This window comes from Nanorana parkeri, unplaced genomic scaffold (genome assembly GCF_000935625.1).
Source record: "Nanorana parkeri isolate BGI_ZX_2015 unplaced genomic scaffold, ASM93562v1 scaffold173, whole genome shotgun sequence".
NCBI lineage: Eukaryota > Metazoa > Chordata > Amphibia > Anura > Dicroglossidae > Nanorana > Nanorana parkeri.
Window position 1 is genome coordinate 436,911 of NW_017306441.1, and position 23,660 is coordinate 460,570.

The 23,660-nt window shown below is 45.2% G+C and overlaps 1 protein-coding gene across 2 annotated transcripts in view; it reads right to left on the minus strand.

Annotated features, from left to right (window-relative positions):
* Positions 1-2,187: 2,187 nt before the first annotated feature.
* ATP1A3 (ATPase Na+/K+ transporting subunit alpha 3) overlaps positions 2,188-23,660 on the minus strand; it is a 74,613-nt gene continuing 53,140 nt past the window's right edge. The window contains exons 12-23 of one of the 2 annotated variants that reach the window (XM_018554780.1): positions 19,848-20,040; positions 18,477-18,616; positions 17,660-17,865; positions 14,772-14,922; positions 13,100-13,268; positions 12,845-12,999; positions 10,707-10,830; positions 10,467-10,612; positions 8,428-8,558; positions 7,235-7,336; positions 4,337-4,428; positions 2,188-2,336 (exon numbers count right to left, since the gene is read on the minus strand). In XM_018554780.1, the coding sequence (XP_018410282.1) occupies positions 2,308-2,336; positions 4,337-4,428; positions 7,235-7,336; positions 8,428-8,558; positions 10,467-10,612; positions 10,707-10,830; positions 12,845-12,999; positions 13,100-13,268; positions 14,772-14,922; positions 17,660-17,865; positions 18,477-18,616; positions 19,848-20,040 (1,638 nt within the window). In that variant the 3' untranslated portion in view covers positions 2,188-2,307. Of the gene's footprint in view, positions 2,337-4,336; positions 4,429-7,234; positions 7,337-8,427; positions 8,559-10,466; positions 10,613-10,706; positions 10,831-12,844; positions 13,000-13,099; positions 13,269-14,771; positions 14,923-17,659; positions 17,866-18,476; positions 18,617-19,847; positions 20,041-21,200; positions 21,207-23,660 lie in introns of those variants that run through there. The other variant, XM_018554782.1, reaches the window with a different exon arrangement.

A 23,660-nucleotide genomic window follows, 5' to 3' on the forward strand; every position in this document is an offset into this window, starting at 1 on the left:
GTTCCATACACAACTTTGGGGCTGACTGTTAGGACTCATGTGCCATCAATGCATACCTTATTCCAGTTTCCTATAAGGTTGCTATGCCAGGCCAAGAGACTCACACTTTCAATGTCATTTTGGACACTTTTCAGAAAACTTACCCCAGCTCTAAAAACCTTGATAAGCCAGGGCCTAGAGCAGCAGGGTGAGGGTGTTGGTGGAGTGGCAGGCAGGGCCGCCGGATAGGAGGCTTCAGATAGTATTCCTGTATGGGGGGGGGGGCTCTTGAGTAGGCCATACATGTGCCTACAGGGCCCTTATCAGGTACACTGCACTGGGTCCCATGATTTGTACTGGTGGCCCTAGGGATACCCTATTAGTCAGGCCAGACTTAAGCATTTAGATTTGTGGTGTTTTGTACCAGTAGACACACATGGTTGCACAACGGTTTATTATTATTTTTTGGAGTAAGCATAGGTCAAGGTTTTTGCAATAAGCTATGGCCAATGGTCATCCCCCGATGAGAAGGATGTAGGAGATGATCATAAATATATTTTTTGGACCCGTAACTTTCGTTCACCCAACACCAGAAATCAGACAGTTTTCAGTTTTTTGGGGTATTTTTTTATTATTATTTATTTTTGTAAATCACAGAAAATGGCAGGAAAACACAAGATAAAAAAAGTCTGACAACCTGACAAAAACTAATGCAAGAGGGGGGTGGAGACACATAACAGACACAAACTGCACTCAACCCCCTCCACCTAGTAAGAGGTACCAGGGTCACTCTTCGACCTATCAACAACCAGCTCTGGTCCACCCACACACCTCTCCCGTTTCGTATCGCCCAATCTGTGCCCTCCTTTTATTGCTTGCTGGCTCTCAGCTAATGCCCCTTCCACCATTTCGGCATAAAGGTATCCGTTAGCTCTGTGATTTCTTCCCCCTTCCACCAATCACCAGTGACCACACAACTTCTAGTCCAACACCAGCTTCCGAGCAAAGGCAAAGTGTACACGTGTGTCTGCAACCCGTCTATCCCACCACATTTCAATGAAGGCTTAGTGAAGACAGAATGTTGAGAAGAGAACAGCAGTCAATGTGCTATCTTGCTCCTCTATGCATTTGTCCACCAATTTTGTTTAGCTGTTTTATATACTCAAGGCAAAAGATAGGATGGGACTGCAGACATATGTGTGAACCAGCCCTACCATTCCCGCTTTGTTCTCCTGCCATGTACCCACGTTTCCTACCTACTGCCTGTTGACACCAGTCTCAGTCTATGTTCATGCGCCTCTTCTCCGTCTCTGCTTCCTACTCCTTTTGTAGCGATCAAAGCTATTGCCCAACATGTAGTTCTAGGCCTGACCACTTCACCCTTTCAAACAGACCCCCGGCCCTCTCTACGTTTCTCTAACATACGTAGATCTGTACCTCTAGCCTGTGATCACGTCGAGACATACATTCGCCACTCCCTTCTAATACACAGACATCAGGACAAAGGTACCTATCACCCCCTTCTAATACACAGACATCAGGACAAAGGTACCTATCACCCCCTTCTAATACACAGACATCAGGACATTTAGCTCTCACCCCCTCCTAATAACAGAGACAAAATACATGTACCTTTCACGCCCATAAAGACCGAGTACATCAGATATGGAGGAATATTAAGTGGGGTGGTTGGGTGAAGGGGGTATTTATTACACAGATGAGACTTCGATATGAGACTCTTCGGGTCTCGCTAGAAGTCTAAGGGCCCTAATAATGCCCCCGTAAAGACCCTACGCTGTACACCAGACATTGTTCATGAGGTGTCATGTGACCACAGTACCGGTGCCCTCGCAAATCCCCGGATTAACCCTATAGCTGATAAAGCAGCACATTATTGGTATATGTACGTAGAGCGGTGTGTTCAGAAGCCTTTGGCAGCATAGAGGTTGTTAGGAAGAGAGTTTGTACATCCCTCCCCCCTTAATTCAATTATTTTCTCCACTTTTCCTTCCCATTCTTTGTCCTGGCACCCCAATACCAGATTTCCCAAGAGTGAAGAGCTTAAAATCCATATTAATCTCCATCCAAAAATGTTTTAGACCCTCCACTCGATCACCTTCTCTGTTACAATCCTCTCTCTCCCCCTCCTTTATAATAAAACGTTATAGATTTTGTTGCCGTTTTTATTTTGGGGTTTGTTTTTTGTTTTTTGTTTAATTATGTTTTTGTTGTGTGTTTTTTTTTTCTTCGTTTTGTTTTGTTTGATTCAAAGGGGAGGGGGATTCGGAGGTTGGAGAGGGTCCAGGTCTGGGAGATGCGTCTGCGAATTTAATAATAAGATTCTTTTTCTACCCAACCTGTAAGAGAAAAGAAAAATGATTATTAAATCAGTAAATTTAGCAGGCAGAGAGAGATTCCTTCCACATGACCAAATTCCAAGGTATTTATTCATGTGCATGCCTGCCTTGGAATCCTGGAACAGTTCTATGCCCTATATTTACACTTTATGGCCAAACGTTTGTGGACACCTGACCATCGCACCTATATAAGCTTGTTGGACATCCTATTCCAAAACCATGGGTATTAACTAGGGACGCACTGATACCAGTTTTTCGGTATCGAGTATGAGTAAAGATATTTTGCTTTTGGTACTCACCGATACCAGTGCTTCCGTTGGCATGGAGCTGGCTTCCCGGGCAATCAGGCAGCCGGACAACGGGTAATGTCATGCCGCCCGGCTTCTTGATGGCCCGGGAAGCCGCCTCCATGTTCTTTGGCCGGCTCGATTGTGACTGGCCGGGAAACCAGCTTCCCAGCCAATCAGCATCGAGCCGGCTTCCTGGGCAATCAGGAAGCCGGGCGGTGCGTAATGACCCGCCTCCCAGTTTCCTGATTGGCTGGGAAGCCGGCTCCATTCTGATTGGCTGAAAAGCCAGCTTCCCAGCCAAGCAGCTGTTCGGCCAGCCCGATGCTGATTAACTGGGAAGCCGGCTTCCCAGGAAGTCGGGCGGTGAGTAATGACCCGCCTCCCAGCTTCCTGATTGGCCGGGAAGCCGGCTTCTTGCTGATTGGCTGGCAAAACGGCTACATGCTGATTGGCTGGGAAACCAGCTTCCTAGTTAATTAGCATCAGGCCGGCCGAACAGCTGGGTGGCTGGGAAGCTTTCCAGCCAATCGGGAAGCCGGGAGGCGGGTCATTACTCGCCATCCAGCTTCCTGATTGCCCGGGAAGCCGGCTCCATGTTCCCCCTACGGCACTTCCAGGCAGAAAAAAAATCTTCCTCTTACTGGAAGTTCCGGTATCGGGGAAGGTATCGGAGCATTTGGGCAAGTACGAGTACTCACCCAAATACTCGGTATCGGCACCAATACTAGTATCGGTATCTGTGCATCCCTAGTATTAACAGTCGGCCTTCCATTCTGTTACAGCCTCCATTCTTCTGGAAAGGCTTTCCACAAGATTTTGGAGGGTGTCTGGGGGACTCTGTGCCCATTAAGCCATTTGTGAGTTCAGGTACTAATGTTGGATGAGAAGACCTGGTTTGCCATGCCTATTCCAATTCATCCCAATGGGGGTTAATAGAGTTGAGGTCAGGGCTTTGTAAAGGCAATTTGAATTCCTACACACCAAACTCTTCAAACCAGATCTTTATGAAGCTCGTTTTGCACACAGGGGCACAGTCATGCTGGAACAGAAAAGGACCTTCCCCAAAAAGTTACCACAAGGTTGACAGTGCACAATCGTCTTAAATGCCTTTATGTGCTATAGCGTTACCAGTACTATTCACTGGAAACACCTGAACTCAACAATTTGGAGGGATGCCCACATACTTTTTGCCATGCTCTTCCATACATAGAGCTGCAACCATGTACTATATAAACTGCCCAATACCCTTCACCCCTAACATCATGGTAATGGAAGTCATCCATTGGATGGATAACTATGAAAGTAATAATAATAGCTGGCGAATTGCTGATCATTTGTTTTTTACTTTCAAGCCTGCTATAAGGTATAGCAGCATATGGATGGGGCCACATCTGTGTTCTCTCCTCCTGTAAGCATGTTCAGTGTTAGACTGACAAGAACTATGCTAAGTAATAGGGCCTAATTGACTGAGAGTGCTTGTGGGCCAAGAATTAAGAGTGGCTGATATCAGGACAGATCAGGCACATATGTAAGTAGTATATTAGGTCGGGCTTAAGAAAGAAGAAAGGGCAGGAGGGGAAACAAGCATTCTAAGTTTGACAAAAGGTCTTCTTAAAATTGCCATATTGATAACAGGATTGGCTGCCATGAGTGTCAAGCTATGTATACAATGCAAACGCACAGCTTGGCTCACGTGCCACACTGACTTACCTCCTGGGTGTCGCCTAAGGATAAGTTTCCGGATCTCATCATATATAAAGATGAGGAAGCTGTATGGGAAGGCACAGAACCACCAGCTAGGCCTGGATGAAGAAACAGAAGGCAGCTTAGTACAACCAATCTCATCTCAATCATATACTTATTCTACCTTGAAGGCATTTATTATATTATTCTACAACAAATATGAACTGCAGTCACATCGATTTTTGCTCTGGATAGACGTGGGAAGAGTGAATACTTCTGTCAAGCTTTTATAGCTTTCCATTGAGAAGATATAACCTCCTTGTGACAGCAGGACAAGAAATTGGAGCAAGGGTTGTCATTAGGGCAGGAAGATACAGACAGGAATACAATCCTGGAAGAGTCTATAATCTTTCACCATTTTACTTAAAAAGAGTTTTGCTACGGTCTGTGTTGTCACCGGGGAGATTTCCTATCACTTCCTCTCCGTACAGCCCATATGTGTATATCCACAATGATATTGTAGATGCTGTTGACAGGCAATGGCCATGATTCATCAAACTGCCAATAGTATTTTAAGCACCCTAAGCTATGTAATGCTGAACCTTGCCATACCAATACTATCTTAATACAAGAGTCATGTGTATTCTTGAATCTTGATGAGCTTTGTGCATTTCTTCTAGATATGTGCAGTAATCCAGTGTGAGACTTGGAGCTTCCTGTAATAAAGACCAGTCACTGCTGCTCTCTCTCCTTGTGCAGGGTGACTGGTCTTGTCTCCGCCCCCTCCTGTAATAACGACCGCTCACTTCTGCTCTCTTTTCTTGTGCAGGGTGACTGGTCTTGTCTCCACCCCCTCCTGTAATAACGACCACTCACTGCTGCTCTCTCTCTCCTTGTGCAGGGTGACTGGTCTTGTCTCCACCCTCTCCTGTAATAAAGACCGGTCACTGCTGCTCTCTCCTCTTTATGCAGGGTGACTGGTCTTGTCTCTGCCCCTCCTGTAGTTTTCTTTAAACTACATGACTAAAACCCCATTGTAGCTTTGTGAGACAGGGCCTAGGTGTTCCCCTGAGACATTATGCCAGCAGTTAGTCACCTCTGTAACACCTCCATTTGCTGTACACTGGGCTAGAAAAAAAGGTCAAATAATATTGATCACTTTCTATATAGACGGTTTTCTGACCATAAGGACCTTTTTTTTTTAAAGTGGGCATTGCTGACCCTATCTGGAAAAGCTAGTTACCTGGCTGTCCTTAGTTCTAGTACTTTCTCAATCACTAGAACCTACTGTTCATAGGCACAGTTATCCTTGGCCATTGACTTGATTAAATCTCCATGGCATGTAGCATTTTTAGAAGGAGATCAGCAATGGCACCCTACACATTACTCTCGGCCTACGTTCCCTTTAATACCCAGCATGCACGGTTCAGTACATGTCGGGTGAGAGGCCTGGAGGCCATAAACTGGCATTTGATGAAATATTGATTGTACATTTCTGTCTGACTTCATTGTAGAACGCAGGGAAAATGCCTAAACATTTACAAATGGCACAATCAGCAATGAAAGAAGTCTTGTCATAAGAGAAACACGGATGCTGCCAATGCTCATCTGGCTTAAAATACTAGGTGCTTGGCCGTCAATGCTGAACCCTCTCTTTGATGCTTCCAGGCACGTGAAAGTGTGTGAATGAGGACTTCTGACTTTCCTCTAACTTTCCTGATCGGTATACTTGCTCCAAATCAGAGTCTCAAAAAGTATTAAAGTCAATGCATCAAAATAAAAGTGGGTCAACTAGCACTGAAGAAGGTCATTAATGGCAGCTTCAATAGTTGGCGTGATGGGTTCACTTCAATTTCCAGCTCCCTGCTCTCCAGCTCCCTTGTCAACTCCTCCCATGCTCGCCTCCAGGACTTCTCTAGAGTCTCTCCCATCCTCTGGAATTCTTTACCCCAACCTGTCCGTCTGTCGCCCACCTTGACTGCCTTTAGGCATTCCCTAAAGACTCATCTCTTCAGGGAAGCCTATCCCACCTCAACCTAATCGCTCATCCATCACGTTCTCAAACAACTCATCCCCACACAGCTCCCTCCTCCTGTATCACTTTCCGCTCCCTATTAGATTGTAAGCCCTCAGGGGCAGGGCCCTCCTTACCATCTTGTCTTGAATTTTATTGTGATTGTAATGTCTGCCCCATATTGTAAAGCGCTGTGCAAACTGTTGGCACTATATAAATCCTGTGTAATAATAATAATTTGATGTCCATGTCCTAAAGTACAGTCATTTCAGGTTCACGTACACAGTTGGTGCACAGATACAGAGAAATAACTTGTACAGTGCAATAATATACTGCCTCGCTGCAAGGGAGTACTGGAAGCCTTTAGCCTGGGAGGAAACCACAACCAAGTGGCCCTTTTATGATAGGGACTGCTTTCTGAGGGCTGAAGAAAATGTACCATACAACAGGCGTCATGGTGCCTCAGTGGTTGGTGGACATGGTGTAAGGTTGGTTATTCTGAAAGTGGATCTTTCATGGAACATGGAAAGCCCACTTTTTTTGCGAGCCCCCTTACCCTCCCAACATGAGTGGCTTTATAAACAAACCTTTTCCCAAATAAATACCTCAACCCTGGCCTACAATGTATTTGGGAGACACAGGTGATGTCCCCATGCCTCCTGGCAGACCGGCAAGCCCATGACAATGCACCGTCGCAATTGGCTGAAGTCAATTGTGGTGGGATTTTGAGCTCCGAGCTCTGCAGGGAAGTTCAGTAACATCACCCATGCCTCCTGGGAGCATTGGAGGCTTGGGCAAGACAGGCAACTAACATTTTCAAGAAAGCAAGCAATGGAAGCCCGCATATTTATCCCATGGCGGGAGGTTTCCTGTATTGTCAAAAGTCAAAACAGTCAAAACTACCGACTTACTTTAGTGGATACATTCTCAGTGCAATGTCCATTCCAGGGCAATACGACAAGAAAGCTGCTAACGCTGTTTCTTCAAAAAGACCGAAAATGAGGATTTTATTCCTGCAATGCAAACGATGAAAAAGTACAGCGTTATCAAGATGGGAGAATCTATTAACTTTGCTACACAACCCTTTTGATTTTTATTCTACAGCTACTTGTGTTTTTGTAAATCTGTCCAATAAAAACTTCTAACATCTCTTCTATGTAACCATGGCCAAGGGTGTCCCCTGACTATTCGGCGCCTGAGGCAGGGGGAATGGAGTGCTGTTACCATGGCCAGGGGTGTCCCTAGACTATTCTGCACCTGAGGTGGAGGGAATGGAGTGGTGTAACCATGACCATGGGTGTCCCTTGACTTTTTGGCGCCTGAGGTGGGGCGGAATGGGAGAGGGGGTGCTGTACCTATGGATAGGGTTGTCCCTAGACTGTTCGGCACCTGAGGTGGGGGGAATGGAGGAGGGCGTGCCGTCGGTGCACGGTGGAGGTGGCTAACGGTGCAAGTTACGAGACGGGGTTGCTAGCGGGGAACATTATGGAGGGGGGTTCAGTGTCTGGTGTCCTGCCCAGCTAACTGACATTCCTGGCTGCCAGGAGCTGGGCAGGACACCAACTAGAATGTCCCACTCAGCTCCTGCCAACCAGTTATGTCCCTGATTGACAGGAGTTGGGTGGGGTGCTGGTGAGAGCATCACAGGTTGCTAGGAGTTCCTGGCAACCTAGGATGCTCTGGTCAGAAAGGGGGCAGCAGGTGCCCCAATAAGATGCCATCTGAGGGCATCCACCTTAGTCTGCTTCATTAAAGTGATGGCCCAGACCATGGCAAAAACACTATATATAGTATAGACCTACCCAAAGTCCTTAACTTCCTGCTCTTGTTACTGGTTCACTGTCAAATTAAAGTCACCCCAACATTCCTGCACTTGAATTTCAATCTCTGGGTAGATATTAGGGAAAAATGCTGCTCATCGAAAGGGATACGGGGTATTAAATGTTTCTTACTACAACATTAGAACTGAAAATGTGGGCCAAAAAAGGCCAACCCTGCAAGTCCACTAGAAAGCCATGTCCCAATATCTACAAGACGGTTTTTCTCAACAAAACTGGAATCTCATTGGACAGAGAGTGGGAAGTGTTCGTGTGTGTTGTCTTACTTCATGCCCTGCTGGAATACTGAGTTTCTCCTGGTCTTACAGATGATGACATCAGCCCACTGTACAACCACAATGCTGACGAAGAAGGCCGTGTGACAAGTGAATTCCACAATCTTGCGCTGCTCATATGTCTAAAGCACAAACAGAGAAGGGATCATTTAAGACAATATAATAGAGTTGTTCCCTAGAGGGCTTGTAACGTGTATTTTTTCAATGACTTTTATTATTTGTATATATGTTCTTTACCAGTTATGTTCAGAATGATGAAATAAAAATGACTTGCGAGCCACGGATGTATTAGGTATGCCCTGTGGGATCTCAGTAAAGCTCACATCCAACCTCAACCTAACCACTGAACTATCACATTCTCAAACAATTCATCCCCGCGCAGCTACCTCCTCATGTATCACTGGCCCCTCCCTCTTAGATTGTAAGCCCTCACGGGCAGGGCCCTCCTTACCATCTTGTCTTGAATTGTATTGTAATGCCTTCCTTATATTGTAAAGCGCTGCACAAACTGTTGGTGCTATATACACCTATGTAAATCCTGAATAATAATAATAATAAAATAGTAGATCCTACAAGACACACCAGCTGTACAAACTCCCACCAGGACCAGGATCGGTACTGTCAGTTCGACTGCTAATGTCCCAATCCATGCAAAGAAGCACAATTTGCCCATGAAAATCAACATGCATATAAGCAGTGCTGGACTTTATTATTAGAAAGCCCAGCATCCTTTTGCCATTGAATGTCATAGATGCACCCTGCAATACATGTTTATTATTAAAAATATAAATGATAAATTAAAAAAAGTATATACAATCTTTATATATATAAAGTTTATAAGCTTTTAATATCTTTACAGAAAAAAAATGACCAAAAACCATTACAGTTTCACAGTTAATTCCCCTAAACTGCTGTAATCCTGTGTATTTACAGACTATAGAAAGTCTAAAAATACAGATCAGCATTATATATTGCCATAAGATGGTCTTGATAGGCCAATGAATCTACTGATTTACTATAGTCTAGTCCAATCATGGAGTTTCCCACCAACAGTTCTGCCAAGGTTGTGTGCTTCAGATACTGGTGGCCTATAGGCAGCTAAGTGCGTATTTACCTACAAAAGGTCTACAATGATTGCATAAAAGTTACAAACAGGTGTTTTGGGACCATGCTGGGTCCCCTCATCAAGGCAGAGGTCCTTGCTTATAGATATAGATCCAAAAAGATCTTCCACTAGAAGCTATAGAATAGTTTTAGTTAGCCTTCACCTTCAGGATTTTTGAGTGCCCAAACTAGGGATGCACCGATACTAGTATCGATATCGGTGGCGAGTATTTGGGTGAGTACTCGTACTCGCCCAAATGCTCCGCTGCCTAGCCCGATACTTCCAGTATCAGCAAGCCGGGCAGCGAGTAATTACACGCTGCCCGGCTTCCTGTTTGACCGGGAAGCCGGCTCCATACTCCAGTAACGAGGGAGCATGGAGCCAGCTTCCCGGCCAATTAGGAAGCCGGGCAGTGTGTAATGATCAGCTCCCCCGCTTCCTGATTGGTTGGGAAGCTGGCCAATCAGGAAGCCGGGCACTGTGTAATGACGCCGTGCCCAGCTTGCTGATTGGCTGGGAAGCCGGCTTCATGCCCCCTCGTCATGAGGTGGCAAGGGAGCATGGAGCCGGCTTCCCGGCCAATCAGGAAGCCGGGCACTGTGTTATTACACGGAGCCCGGCTTCCTGATTGGCCAGAAAGCCGGCTCCATGCTTTCTGGTGACCTAGTGACGAGAAGCATGGGGACGGCTTCCCTGCTAATTGGGAAGCCGGATGGCGAGTCTTTACACTCCCCCTGGCTTCCCGACTAATCAGGAAGCCAGGAACCGAGTCATCACACGCTACCTGGCTGCCTTAATGGGACTTCCGGTATCGGTATTCTGTATCGGCGAGTACCGCAAAAAAAATATCGGTACTCGTAACTGAAAAAAACGGTATCGGTGCATCCCTAGCCCAAACTATCGTATGAAAGAGCTCACAACTCACCCACTGCTGGCCATAGCTGTCTTCCAAGTCATTACATGTCCTGTCATCCCAGTTTAACCGAATGCCCACCAAGTGAGATGGCAAGAAACCATTTTCTGCCAGAATGACAAAGTAAGCGAAAAAGCCGCCGAGAGCCTGGATCATGCCTATAGCGCCGGAGACATAGAGTTATAGATGGAATACAGAGAGATACATCTTAGAAGATATACATTTTAGCTACCATCTGTGTTGAAGCCTCACCAATCTGCCCGTATGCCATACTGATCAATCTTTCGTTCACCAATTTGTCTGTACGGGGGTTTCTTGGCTGTCTCTTCATAATGTCACTCTCAGCTGCTTCATAAGCCAGGGAAATAGCAGGAACCTGGAGAAGGAGTTCATGTAAGACTCATCATATTGAGTGCAATTCATAAGACCATCAATTTGACCGTATAAAATGCTTTAGAATAGACCAAAAGGAATGGTCAGACCATCATGGCCAAGCATCTCTATCAGTGTTTGTCAGGAGAACTCCGCATGGAGAGCTGTGTATGGTGCTGACTTAGGTCTCCTTTATTACCAGTAACATTTGCTATAGGGATCAGTTTTTCTCTATGCATTGTCACATACATTTTTTGGATTTTTTGGCTTCTTGTGACAATTTGTCTGCATGAATGGGCACATTTATCATAATGAAAGTGACAGTTTTGTCCATCCTCAATCTCATATCTGTAAAAAATAAGTCAAGGCAAGTGGACTTGCTGTATTTTTCTTGAAGACATTTCACCGGTCATCCAACCAGCTTTCTCAATTCAGAATGACTTGTACAAAAATTATGTGGGAATAAATATGGTGACTGTTGCTCCAATCCACATAATCTGTTAGTCGCAACCAGATGTTGATTGTATTTGCATAATTGTAGCTAGGAGGGTTTTCTCCCCAAAATGTGTCGCAATATGTCTGTGAAGGTTGTCATTCATCCAGGTCATGGTATATCTGTAAAAAATAAGTCAAGGAAACTGGACCTGCTGTATTTTTCTTGAAGACGTTTCACTGGTCATCCAACCTTGACTTATTTTTTACAGATTTACCATGACCTGGATGAATGAGAACCTTCACAGACATCCTCAATCTCAGATCTGGCCATCCTCAATGCAGTTGTAGACTCACTCCAACTCTTTTCTCTTTACACATTTAGGGTGAAGGGACTGTTCCCTTTTCTGCAAAGAAAGGGAAATTGTTGCACAGGGATCTGCCCTAGGCACTGGTCACATGACCTCTGCCAAAAGGCTTTTGGGGAACTGACAGTGAAACATATCTAGCCAATGTTGAGCTCTGTCCAAACATTAACTGAAGTGACCAATGCCTGAGCACTGGTCATGTGACTAGCTGCAAGATGTATTTCAGGATTCTCTTTACATAAAAGGTATTTTTTAAAATCTCTTAGTTCCCCTCTTCTTATTCAATGCAGCTGAATTGTTGAAATAATTCACACTATTTTTAAAGAAAGCACCTCCGAACCATAATAGTGAACAGGCTGGGGCAGTGTAAGGTGTCCGCCGGGTTGCGCTCCAGCCTGGAGCGCAGCCCTGTGTAACCAAAGTACACCGAAGTCACCTTGTACCTTGAGATGACTCCCCTAGAGCCCTAAATTCAGCCACATGTTACATATCAGTTTCAATACTTTCTGGTGGTGTTTAAAGCTCACCTGCCATTCCTACATGTTCCAATTGACCCATCACTATGATGTACAGCCTTACTGGTCAATAGGAACATGTTGGAGGTAGGAGGGGACAGCCCAGCTCTCTATCAGGTGTTGAAAATATTAGCTTACAGCTTCCTAAGATTCAGGGCACACTGGGAGCTGTAGGGTAATCTAAAAGTAAGTGTAACCTGTCCTGTAACAGTATAGTTCTAACAGATTTACTTTAAGTATAGATACACTTTAAAGTGCATTTGTGCAAAATAGGTGGGAATCCATTGAGGACGTCCTTCTGAAAATCTTAGTTGCCTTTTGCCCTTTATACTTTGTGAGTCACTGACCTGGAACTAATATGCAAGTCAGGAGAGCTGGTGAAAAGTCTTTACCGTCATACTTGTTTTGGGTCAGTATTAACTCACAGCACTGAAGCCTCAGAATTGCAGCAAGACAATGAGCATTTTCATTTTTCTCTCATGACAGGTTTCCTTTATGCAGAATAGATATTCCCCACATCCCTCTTCTCCTTTGCCTTGTCGGGTTGTTTATAGTTTGCACACTGGATCTCTGTATGGCTTGTCCACGGTAGCCATCCAGGTGCTTTCATTGGCTAGCCTGTCCTGGAACCTCATTGCTTGCTCTCATGTACCAAATGTTCTTTACTTCCACCTTCATCAATGATCCCCCATGGATTACTCACCATGTCAGTGCCCAGATCAATGCACAGGATGGTGATGGTGCCCAGAGGCAGGGGGATGTTGGCCATAATGAAGAGCAGGAAGGGGGTGATCTCTGGGATGTTACTGGTCAGGGTGTAGGCAATTGACTTCTTCAGGTTGTCAAAGATAAGGCGACCTGTTAGTAAGTGGACAGTGTTACAAAATTGTCAGTCTACATACGTGCAAGAGCCAAGCTATACAGAGTGTAGCCCAAATATAAAAAATTGGTCCCTCACCCTCCTCGACACCAGTGACAATTGAAGCAAAGTTATCATCCAGAAGAATCATGTCAGCAGCCTGTTTGGAGACATCAGAGCCAGCGATGCCCATGGCCACCCCAATGTCGGCCTTCTTCAGGGCAGGGGAGTCATTCACACCATCACCAGTCACGGCCACAATAGCACCCTAAAAACAAAAGAACATTAGGATGTCAATGAAAGGGATTACAGGACTTCCTTTCCTCCCACTCAAGGAATTGGCTCACCGCTTTTCCCAAATGCTGTGATCACATTATAAAAATCCCCAACAAGAGGAGTTTAGTCTTTAGTGTGATACTTTCAAACTGCCTAATAAATGTAAAGGGATGGTGGCACTTAAGTGGTTGTATCAAGATAATGTGATGATAGTAAAAGCATGCTCTCCCACATAGCAGTCAGTTTTTGAATGGGCATTGGCAGACCCTACATCAATTTTTACAGATAAAAAGTAACAATTTGCTACAACTAACTACAAAAATGGAATGTTACTTTAAATTGCACTGGTCATATATGGTCAAAAAACAGCATGCTGTTTCATAAGAATTATAAATATAATCCAAGCCACATTAGCCAGGTAAAGTGGATCCCCAGCAAGTTTCACAGCCAAGAACAATTTTGTAGAGTATGTCCAATTGTAAGCCATGGTGAATATGTATCTGCTGCAGATATGGCTGATACCACCCCCTTCTCCATCTCTGATGTAATTCTTTTTTCACAACACAGGGAATGTTTACAACCTTAGTTCTCAACTGGTGGGTCATGACCTCATGTCCAGTGGGTCGCCACGTGCCTTCCACGTTTCTAGGTGAGAGGCTTCTTAGCCTCCTTCTAGTGCAGCACTGTCAGTTCTCGCGCCAAGCCGCCATTCAAAATATGCTGCCCGTGCCAAGTGTCAGTTTGAGGTGGGGTGGGCTGAAGCTATGGCCATCCATATGTGCATTGCTTACAGCTCCCTTGTATGTCCTGTAAAGGTGCCTGGACTGGAGTGACGTCACATTCTGCCTCCCGGCACCTCTACAGGGTGCGCAAGGGAGCTGTACAAGCAATGCATATATGGATGGAGATCTGCCACAGTACAGCAGCCCACACTGGACCCCAGGCTAAGGATCCACTCCAGTTCTCATAAGGTAGGGAGACTGGGTGGATCCTAAAAAAAAAAGAAAACATTTTTTTGGAGTGTATGTGTGTGTGTGTGAGATTGTGTCTGTGGTTGTGTCTGTCAGTGTTTTTGAGGGCTCGTTCACACTAGTATAGTGTGATAATCGAACAGTCCTGTGGCCCTAACGCACTCTACCATGCTATCGCACCTACTATCTGGTGCGGGAGGTGCATTGTGTTGCCATTCATTTGAATGACACCCAAAATGCACCTCCCACCCAAAGTTCAATTGCCCACAGCGGAACGCAATGCCGTGGGTTCAATTGTAGTGCGACATGGGTTGTGACCTAATGAACAAGGTCAAATGTGGGTCCTGAGGTTACACAGGTTGAGAACCACTGGTTTACAAGGAGCATCCCTCAAAGGATTTGTTTTTTTGTTTGTCTCTTACCACTTTTGTTGCCGGGTTTCAGCAGTTAAGTTTGCACTACTTTTTTTTATCATGCTGCCATCAGGACTTTCTATACTAAACAGTGCATTGGGCGATGATTACCTGTCGCTGGCATCCTTCCACGATAATCAGCTTCTGTTGAGGGGATGTGCGGGCAAATACGATCTCTGTGTGGTTCTGAAGGATATCATCCATCTGCTCAGAGCCCATGTCCTTCAGGTCTGTGCCATGGATTACACAAGCCTTGGCATCCCTAGTAAGAAATGAAAAAAAAACATGAGAATCAAGATGGTCGGCACTGCTCTTTGCATATGTATATATTTATATAAGATATACAGCGGTACCTCAGTTCACGAACGTAATTTATTCCACAATTCTGGTCGCGAACCGAATCAAACTGTGATCAGACCGCAATCTCGACTAGAGGAAGCCATGACCATGTGTCAGAGCAGGGAAGTTGGCTGCGGTTGTGTTCATCACCTATAGCGGAGTTCACGAACGAAAGCAAAATTTTGCCAAACTTTCTGTTCGCGAACCAAATTGTTTGTGAACAGAAGCGTTCGTGAACCGAGGTACCACTGTATATATAAGGGACAGTTGGTAGGTAATATATGAACAAAAATATTGAACACCAGACCATCACACCTACAGTATATAAGCTTGTTGGACATACTATTCCAAAACCAGGCATTAATATGAATTTGACCCCCTTTTGCATCTCTTGACAGAAGGTTTACTATAAGAATTTGTAGGGTTTCTGTGGGAATGTGTGGCCTATCAGCCATAGAAGCATCTGTGAGGTCAGGGACTGATGTTGGACGAGAAGACCTGGATTGTTATTAGTGTTCCAATTCATTCCAAAGGTGCAGGGTTCTGTGCAGGCCATTCGAGTTCCTCTGGTCTTTCAGACCCCTAATGTCACTTAGGGACCCCAAAGAAGCTGATGAAGCAGAGATCTGCTTCACCAGCTTCTTCTTCTGGCTCTAGGAGCCAGAAAATGTGCCCAGTGACACCGGAAGTGATGTTATGTACATCACTTCTGGGTCCAGTGATCAGAGGAGCGATCAGCGGATGGTAGCCTGCTTATCTCCCTCCGATCCATTAGGGGAGACACGCCACGCCAGTCCGGGCCATTGGCACCGGCGGAAGGGGCGACACGCACAGCGCCACACTGTCCAAGTGGTTTTCCAGCAGATGACGTGTATTTACCTGAACCCGCTGGAAGTGGTTAAAAGTAGACCTAAGGCCAAAACTTTAATTTTAGTTTTAGATAGAGTATGAGAGGGTTATAATTATAACCCCTGTCAACTTTAATTTTGCCATCTGTGTTCCATTGGGGAGATAAACCTTCAATTCCTGTCCGATAGCCACAACATGATGTGATAACCCTCTATCTAAATCTAAAGAAGGCTTCTGTTGCGCTTTAAGTCTATGGTTCAGTCTAAGTAACCATCAATGTATAAGTGTGATAGACGACCATCTATTAGGAACATGAACATTAACTTGTGAAGGTGGCCAATAAAACATAGACAAGTCAGATTATTAATATTATTATTGTTGATAATAATCACCATGGGGTCCTCAGCCGATAATTGAAGAGGGCCAAGTCTTTGCTTGGCAGGACTTCAAGCATCAAATATAACCTCCTTATTTCCCCAGTAGTCATTTTCTAAACCAGAAGGTTAGAAACTGTGAGATTGAAAATAAAAGTTGTACTTGTGTAATTCAGAATTGTGTTCATTGGTCAGTTACACCCGTGATAATTTAATATTCGGTGATTGTGGAAGATTAAACCACCTGGCCGTTTCTTATCTCTCTCAGGGACTCTCTTAGTAAGATCTCTGTTCCCATATCTGCTGTGAGCATTATGAGGGGTTCCCACTCTTTCTTCTGGATTTTTTATTTACCTTATATCAGGGGTGCCCATTAGGTCAATCGCGATCTACCGGTCGATCACAAAGCGAACACTGGTAGATCACGATCGGCTCACTGACCTGTGTACTGTCCTCCTGCAGTGCTCATGCGGCTGAATGTGTCAGGCGCCGGAGATGGGAACACCTCTCCCCGTGCGCAACGTCGGCCACATTCGGCCACACGAGCACCGCGGGAGGACAGGACGCCGGTGCACAAGAGGAGACTTGGGAAGCTGCTGCAGTGAAAGTAAGAAAAGACAGACAGCAGAGAGACAGCAGAGAAAAGTGAGAGAAGAGACAGCAGAGAGAGAGAGAGAAGAGACAGCAGATAGAAACAGGGGAGAGAGCAAGGAGAGAGAGCGCGAGGAGAGAAGAGACAGCCAAGAGAGAGGGCCAGTTCAGTCTGCAAGCCGGACGGCGGGAAGGGGCGTGGTGGTGCATTGAAGATGGCACCGAAGCCACCCCCCGCCCCAGATCGCCCACACCTGGATTTGCAATCTGCAAAAATAGTGCTTGTAGAATTTTAGCAGATCGCACTGGACCGGAACACATACACTAATGTGCCTGCGTTCCGGGTGCGGGCATTGGCACTGTGGGCGGGGTCATGGCTGCGGTGCCATTGACTTCAATGCACCGCCACGTCCCCTCCCGCCCCTGAATGCAGGTGTTTTTTTCGTTGGAAGATCTCATTGAGCTCATCATTTGAAAAGTAGATCTCCAGACGAAAAATTGTGGGCGCCCCTGTCTTATATTATGCAGAATGTAACAGGAGAAGCTGGAACACACAAAGGTGGATGGCAACACCCACAATCTCCAGGAATAGCAGCGAGATCTCACTGTTGGAGTATCGAAGACATTTAGGAAGCTGATTCACCAAGATTCTACCTACAACTCCAATTTGACTTTTGGGTGGGCTGACCCATTTGTGGTTACATATTATAACCTGCTTTAGCAAATGGCTGGTGTTGGTTTGCTATGAAATATCCCATTCCTCTTACAGTAAAAGTATATTCTTTGAAGGGTTGGACTTGTGTTTATCATTCCTTTACCTTGGGCGGTTGCATCTTTTTGCCATACCTGGGATTAACCTGGGAGACCGGGATGTTGAGTCTTGCTGCAATGTCCTCCACTGTCTCGTTACCCTCTGAGATGATGCCTACTCCCTTGGCAATTGCCTTTGCTGTGATTGGATGGTCTCCAGTTACCATGATGACCTGAAGAAAATAGTTAGTCAATAAACAAGAGGCAATATTTGAGTAATGCATACTCAATATTAAAGGCCTCTACGTATTTAGTAGTTGTTTCCCATAACACCGATATATCACGGGATATTCCCATATTCAAAACTCCTCAGGTTTACACAGCTCTGGCACACAAGGCAACAGACCTAATTTTTTCCTGATGCAGTTGAGTAACATTTACAGGGCTTGTCCCTCTCCCAACCTGTGACTGGACAGGGAAAGTAGAAGCAGCAGCCCAATTCTCCATTACTCTGCTTTCTCCTATCATCAGCATGCAGGATTGTTAGCACATGAGTACTGCAGCACAATGGACTGGTTCCTTGCTCGGTTGCTCTGAGCACAGGTTCATAGCAAGTCAAATTCAGGTGCTTTGCAAAACTTGCATGAAAAAATCATTTTATTGCTATAATATTAAATGCAAAGCTGCATTTATTTTTGTCTTTTATTTCTGATTGGAGTTCAAATGGGGGAAAAAATGGGAAAGCTTCAACCTACGGATATACTTGGCATTTGAGAGTGTATAAATAACAATGTTCTGGTTTCTTATCAGGTTGGTAGGAAACTCTACTGCTACTTCCAGGTCCCCAACCATAAGTAGAAAAAAAGACTTCTTGCTCCCAATACCTTCAATCAAAAGCACATGCTCCCCCTACGGGCACTGCTGCTCTGGGTGGATCAATCATAGACATCATCCCCACAAAGCACAGGTTCTCAGTGCTGAAATTAAGGTCCTCTGTATCAAAAGCAAAGCCCTTTGGGTGCAGCTCCTCTGGGAAGTAGTAGTGGCAAAAGCCTGGAAGTAAAAAGACAACACCACATTGCTGAGCATTGTATCAGGGGAGCACTGGTGGAATGTGGAAAAGGGTAACTCTTGTCTTCATGAGCAAGGTCCATCTAGGAGCCCTATTCCTTTGTTGTAGGATCCTCGGCAGTATATCAGCACATGCATTCTGTACATAGCACTTTCTTGACCTAGTAAATGTAAACAATCCAAAGAGTTCACTATACATTTTTTGTTTATGAGAAGAGACCTCAGAACATGGTTTCCAAAGGGGGATTAGGCTTCTGGACCATCATAGCTCCTGCATTTTTTTCTGTAATATCCCATTAACTCTGGTAAGGTAATTGAGAAAGCCTTGAGCTTGAGTAAGCCTTAAAATGTATCTAAACCCCAAAACACCTACTGGTCATAAAGCTGTGCAAAGAGTCAGGGCCGTAGCTACCATGAGACGAGTGAGGCACTCGCCTCAGGTGCAGCTGAGAGGGGGCGCAGCCATGGCCGGCCTGGCTGCGCCCCATTGCCCCAGTTGCCATGGTGAGCACAGGGCCCCATGGCGGAGAAGGGAGCTGTCATCCAGGATGGCCATCTGACAGCCGGGGGCTCTCTCTCTCCTCACCGCTTGGCCATCCTGAAGTGACAGCGCTCCACCCCTAGCTTCAGCGCTCAAGATGGCAGAGCGGAGGATCGGTAAATATCCGTGATATTTACCAATCCTCTTTGTGCAGAGCAAACACTGGAGTGATCAGTTGATCACTCCAGTGTTTGTAAATAACTGGGTACACATAGCACTGTGTGTCCCCAGTTATGAATGAACAGGAAGTGCTTTACATAATTTCCTGTTCACTCATGAGTTTCTCAATGGTGGGAGCACTCACTACAGAGGCTTCTACCCATTGATAACTGGATGATAGTAAATATTTTACTATCACCAGTTTCTGAATAAATGTGAAGCCTCTGGACTCTGTGCCCTCAATTTCTTATTCTATTTCAAAAGGGAAATGTCAGGGGTCTATTTGGACCCCTGATATTTCCCTGAAGCCCCCCAACAGTATATAGTTACATAGTTACATAGTATTTGAGGTTGAAACCTATAAGAAGGATTATCTGCCTTGCCTATGGCAGCCAGTTAGTTCAATAATATTATGTTGCCAAGGCTATTGGCAGTGCAAACAAAGACAGTTCAGACACTTTTAGTAACTTGGTCCTCTTTTCTCTGTATCCCCAATGGTATAGGTCTGCTCACCTAATACCCTCTCGCCAAGTCCCCCCAGCTCAAGGTACGCATTCTGGAAAGCCTCTTTCAACTCATCATCCAATGGTTGCTCTTTGCCTTGGATCACAATGGTGGAACAGACATCCAGTATCCTTTCTGGGGCTCCCTTCATTACCAGCAAGTAACGGTTCTCATTGGGGTCCTCTGTTTCATGGATTGACAGCTATTGAGGAAATGGTAAGAAGCAGATAAGGTGATTAGTTAAGAAGATCTTCCTATACTTTATAGATGACATTCATTAAAAGGGTCTATGTACATTGCTACTGAGCTGTGTCTTCATGAATGCAGCTCGACAACTGCTAGAGGTCAGAGCATCTACACTAATTAGTGTGATATTAAAGCCCAATGGAAATCACAGAAATAGACATGCGGTCAGTAAGGCTTTGTATCAACAACCTGTATTTTAATTGTCCTACTTAACTTTGTAACCGTACTTGTGCAGGCAGCGGCGTATTTAACTTTGCTGCTGCCCTAGGCAAGGCAGCAGCGCCGCCCCCTCCCCCGCAGCTTCTCGGAAAATCCCCCCTCCCCTGACTGACCCGCCGCTGCTCATACAGCACCCCCCCCCGGACTGACCCGCCGATTCTCGGCAGATAGCATCACCCACGTCTGTATAGTGCGCTCCCGCCCCAGCGCCAGCACCACGACACAGAGCAACAGCCGGTATCTAGCAGACCCGATGACAGGACGCCGCCCTCAGCGAATCTGCCGCTCCAGGCAAACGCCTTGTTTGCCTCGCGGCAGATACGCCCCTGTGTGCAGGGCGTCTAAATATACACTCACCAGCCACTTTATTAGGTACACCTTGTTGGTACTGGGTTGGTCCCCCATTTGCCTTCAGCACTGCCTTCATTCTTCTTGGCATAGATTCAACAAGGTGTTGGAGACATTCCTCAGAGCTGTTGGTCCATATTGACATGATAGCAACCCGGGTCCAAAGTGTGCCAAGAAAATATCCCCCACACCATTACACCGCCACCACCAAAGCCTGAACCGTTGATACAAGGCAGGATGGATCCACGCTTTCATGTTGTTTATGCCAAATTTTGACCCTACCATCTGAATGTCGCAGCTGAAATCGAGACTCATCAGACCAGCAATGTTTTTCCAATCTTCTATTGTCCAATTTGGGTGAGCCTGTGTGAATTGTAGCCACTGTTTCCTGTTGTTAGCGGACAGGAGTGGCACCCGGTGTGGTCTTCTGCTGCTGTAGCCCATCTGATTCAAGGTTCCATGTGTTGTGTGTTCAGAGATGATATTCTGCATACCTTGGTTGTAAGGAGTGGTTATTTGAGTTACCGTTGCCTTTCTATCATCTCGGACCAGTCTGTCCATTCTCCTCTGACCTCAACAAGGCATTTCAGTCCACACAACTGCCGCTCACTGGATATTTTCTCTTTTTCAGACCATTCTCTGTAAACCCCGAGAGATGGTTGTGCGTGAAAATCCCAGTAGGTCAGCAGTTTGTGAAATACTCAGACCAGCCCGTCTGGCACCAACAACCATGCCATGTTCAAAGTCACTTAAATCTCCTTTCTTCCCCATTCTGATGCTCGTTTGTACTTCAGCAAGTTGTCTTCACCACGTCTAGATGCCTAAATGCATTGAGTTGCTGGCATGTGATTGGCTGATTAGCAATTTGTGTTACCACGCAATTGAACAGGCGTACCTAATAAAGTGGCCGGTGAGTGTATGTGTGCTGTTGAACTGGCACCAGAATTAGACTCAGTACCCTCAGAAATCAGCAATCAGTAACAGACCAGGTCAGACCAGCCACCTCCCCTCTTCTACAATACAAATCCATATAAGGGAACTTTGCTGAGGGGTGTGGCTATCACTCAGCTCTGCAAGCACAATATCACTGCAATGTGAGAACAGGAAGCAACATTTTTACTTAGGGTAAAACTCTTAACCCCTTAGTAACCGAGGCCTTTTTTTCATTTTTGCACCCATGTTATAATCCACATTTTAGGCCTGAAAATTACTTTAAATTCCCAAACATTTATATTTTCTGAAAGCCAAGACTCTATAGAATAAAAGAGCGGCAGCTGTAAATTTTTATGTTGCACGACATTAGCGCAACCTATTCTCAAACCCCAAAATTTAGTGAAAAATGCATTTAAGTTAGACATAGTACCACAAAACACTATAAAGAATATAAAAGATGAGTTTACGATGAGTAAATAGATACCCAAAATGCTGAGGTTAAAAATTGTGTGCGTTCGTGAAACTGCGTCAGAATTCAGTACCCCAAAAAGTCCATAAACAACACTTCAAAAGCCGCTACGGGTCATCACTTTAGAGATACGTGTAAATACTGGCCCTAGAATTATTGCTCTCATTCCGGTGTGCATGGCGATACCCAACATGTATAGTGCAATCATCGCTTGCGTACGGAGGCGCAACCGACACGTGTTTACGTGACAACACGTATGCTCTCAGGGGCGGGGGACTTAAAACATTTTTTTTATTTGTTTTTTACATTTAATTTATTTAATCTTATTCTTAAAACTGTTTTTGTTAAAACTTTATTTTAATTGCTATCACATAGGGGGGCTTAAAAGCCCCCCATGTCATAGCATAATGGCAGTGACAGGCACTCTTAAAGGTAATACTAGGGGTCTTTTGGGGCCCCCAGGATCACCTTAGCACTCTAAATAAGCTATTAAAGTGCAGATCGCAGCAGTGTGGCTTCAGGAGCCCAGCAATGACAGCTATGGGACTGGAAGTAGGAGCCCAGGAAAAAGGCGGGGGTGTCGGGCGTGGGGGTTGGCACGGTTTCCGGATCATAGAAGCGATCTGGCGGCAGCTGAGCCACCAGAATTGCTTCTACTGTAAAGCTGGTTGCCGACTCTACAAAACGGAACAGTCTGTGTAACCCCTTGAGACTTCATGATGAGATTATCCCATCACGGGTCATGAAGGGGTTAACAGAACCTCTAAAATTGTCTCTCTTCACTCTGGCCTGCAACAAAATGGAGGCAATGACTACAAGGACACCTTGGTCATAGCATGCCTGCACATTCCAGGCGTGAATGGGTTATTCCCAAGCAACCTGCACCCACAGCGGTCCGGGACAGTCCAGGGAGGCAGAGTTAAAAAGCTTTTATGTTATTATGAAATGAATGTTAAGAAGGATCAAGGCTGGGATCCTACAGCAGCTGGGACTAATCTGCGGTGAGAGAGACTGACAAAGGCACAGCAGGAGGGTGAGGGGCAGGGATAGAGGGGCCAATGGGGAAAAGGCTGATAAGGGAGTTCATGTAGACGTACTGTAGACAATACGTAAATGAAAACAGCACCGATCAGCAATGATCAGCCATGTATCAGAGCAGTATTGAAGGTAATCAATCTTATTTTATGTTGACGATATTAGATCAACAGAAGACAAGTTATGAAGGAACTTGAGTGATCATCTTGAATTTACAGCTCAGTTTTGGTGCCCAATTATTAGAAAGGGATGTCCTAGACTTGGAAAGAGTTTAGTAAAGGGCAACAAAGTTAATAAGGGGGCTAGAGGCAGGGCCTGGATTTCCTCTCTCTGCTGCCCCAAGGCCGGGTTCCTCAATGTGCCCCTCAATGGAGAATGGCAACCAGATGGCGGCGACGGCAGGGTTTTACATTTTTCTTTATTATTATTTTTCTTTTCTTCATATTTTTGTTTTTTGTTTTTAACATTTTTATTTAACTTACTATCTTTTACTTTTTTATATATTTTTTAATTTTAATTTTTACTTTAGCACTTTTTTATTTTTAGATTTTTTTATTTTAATTATTATTTCT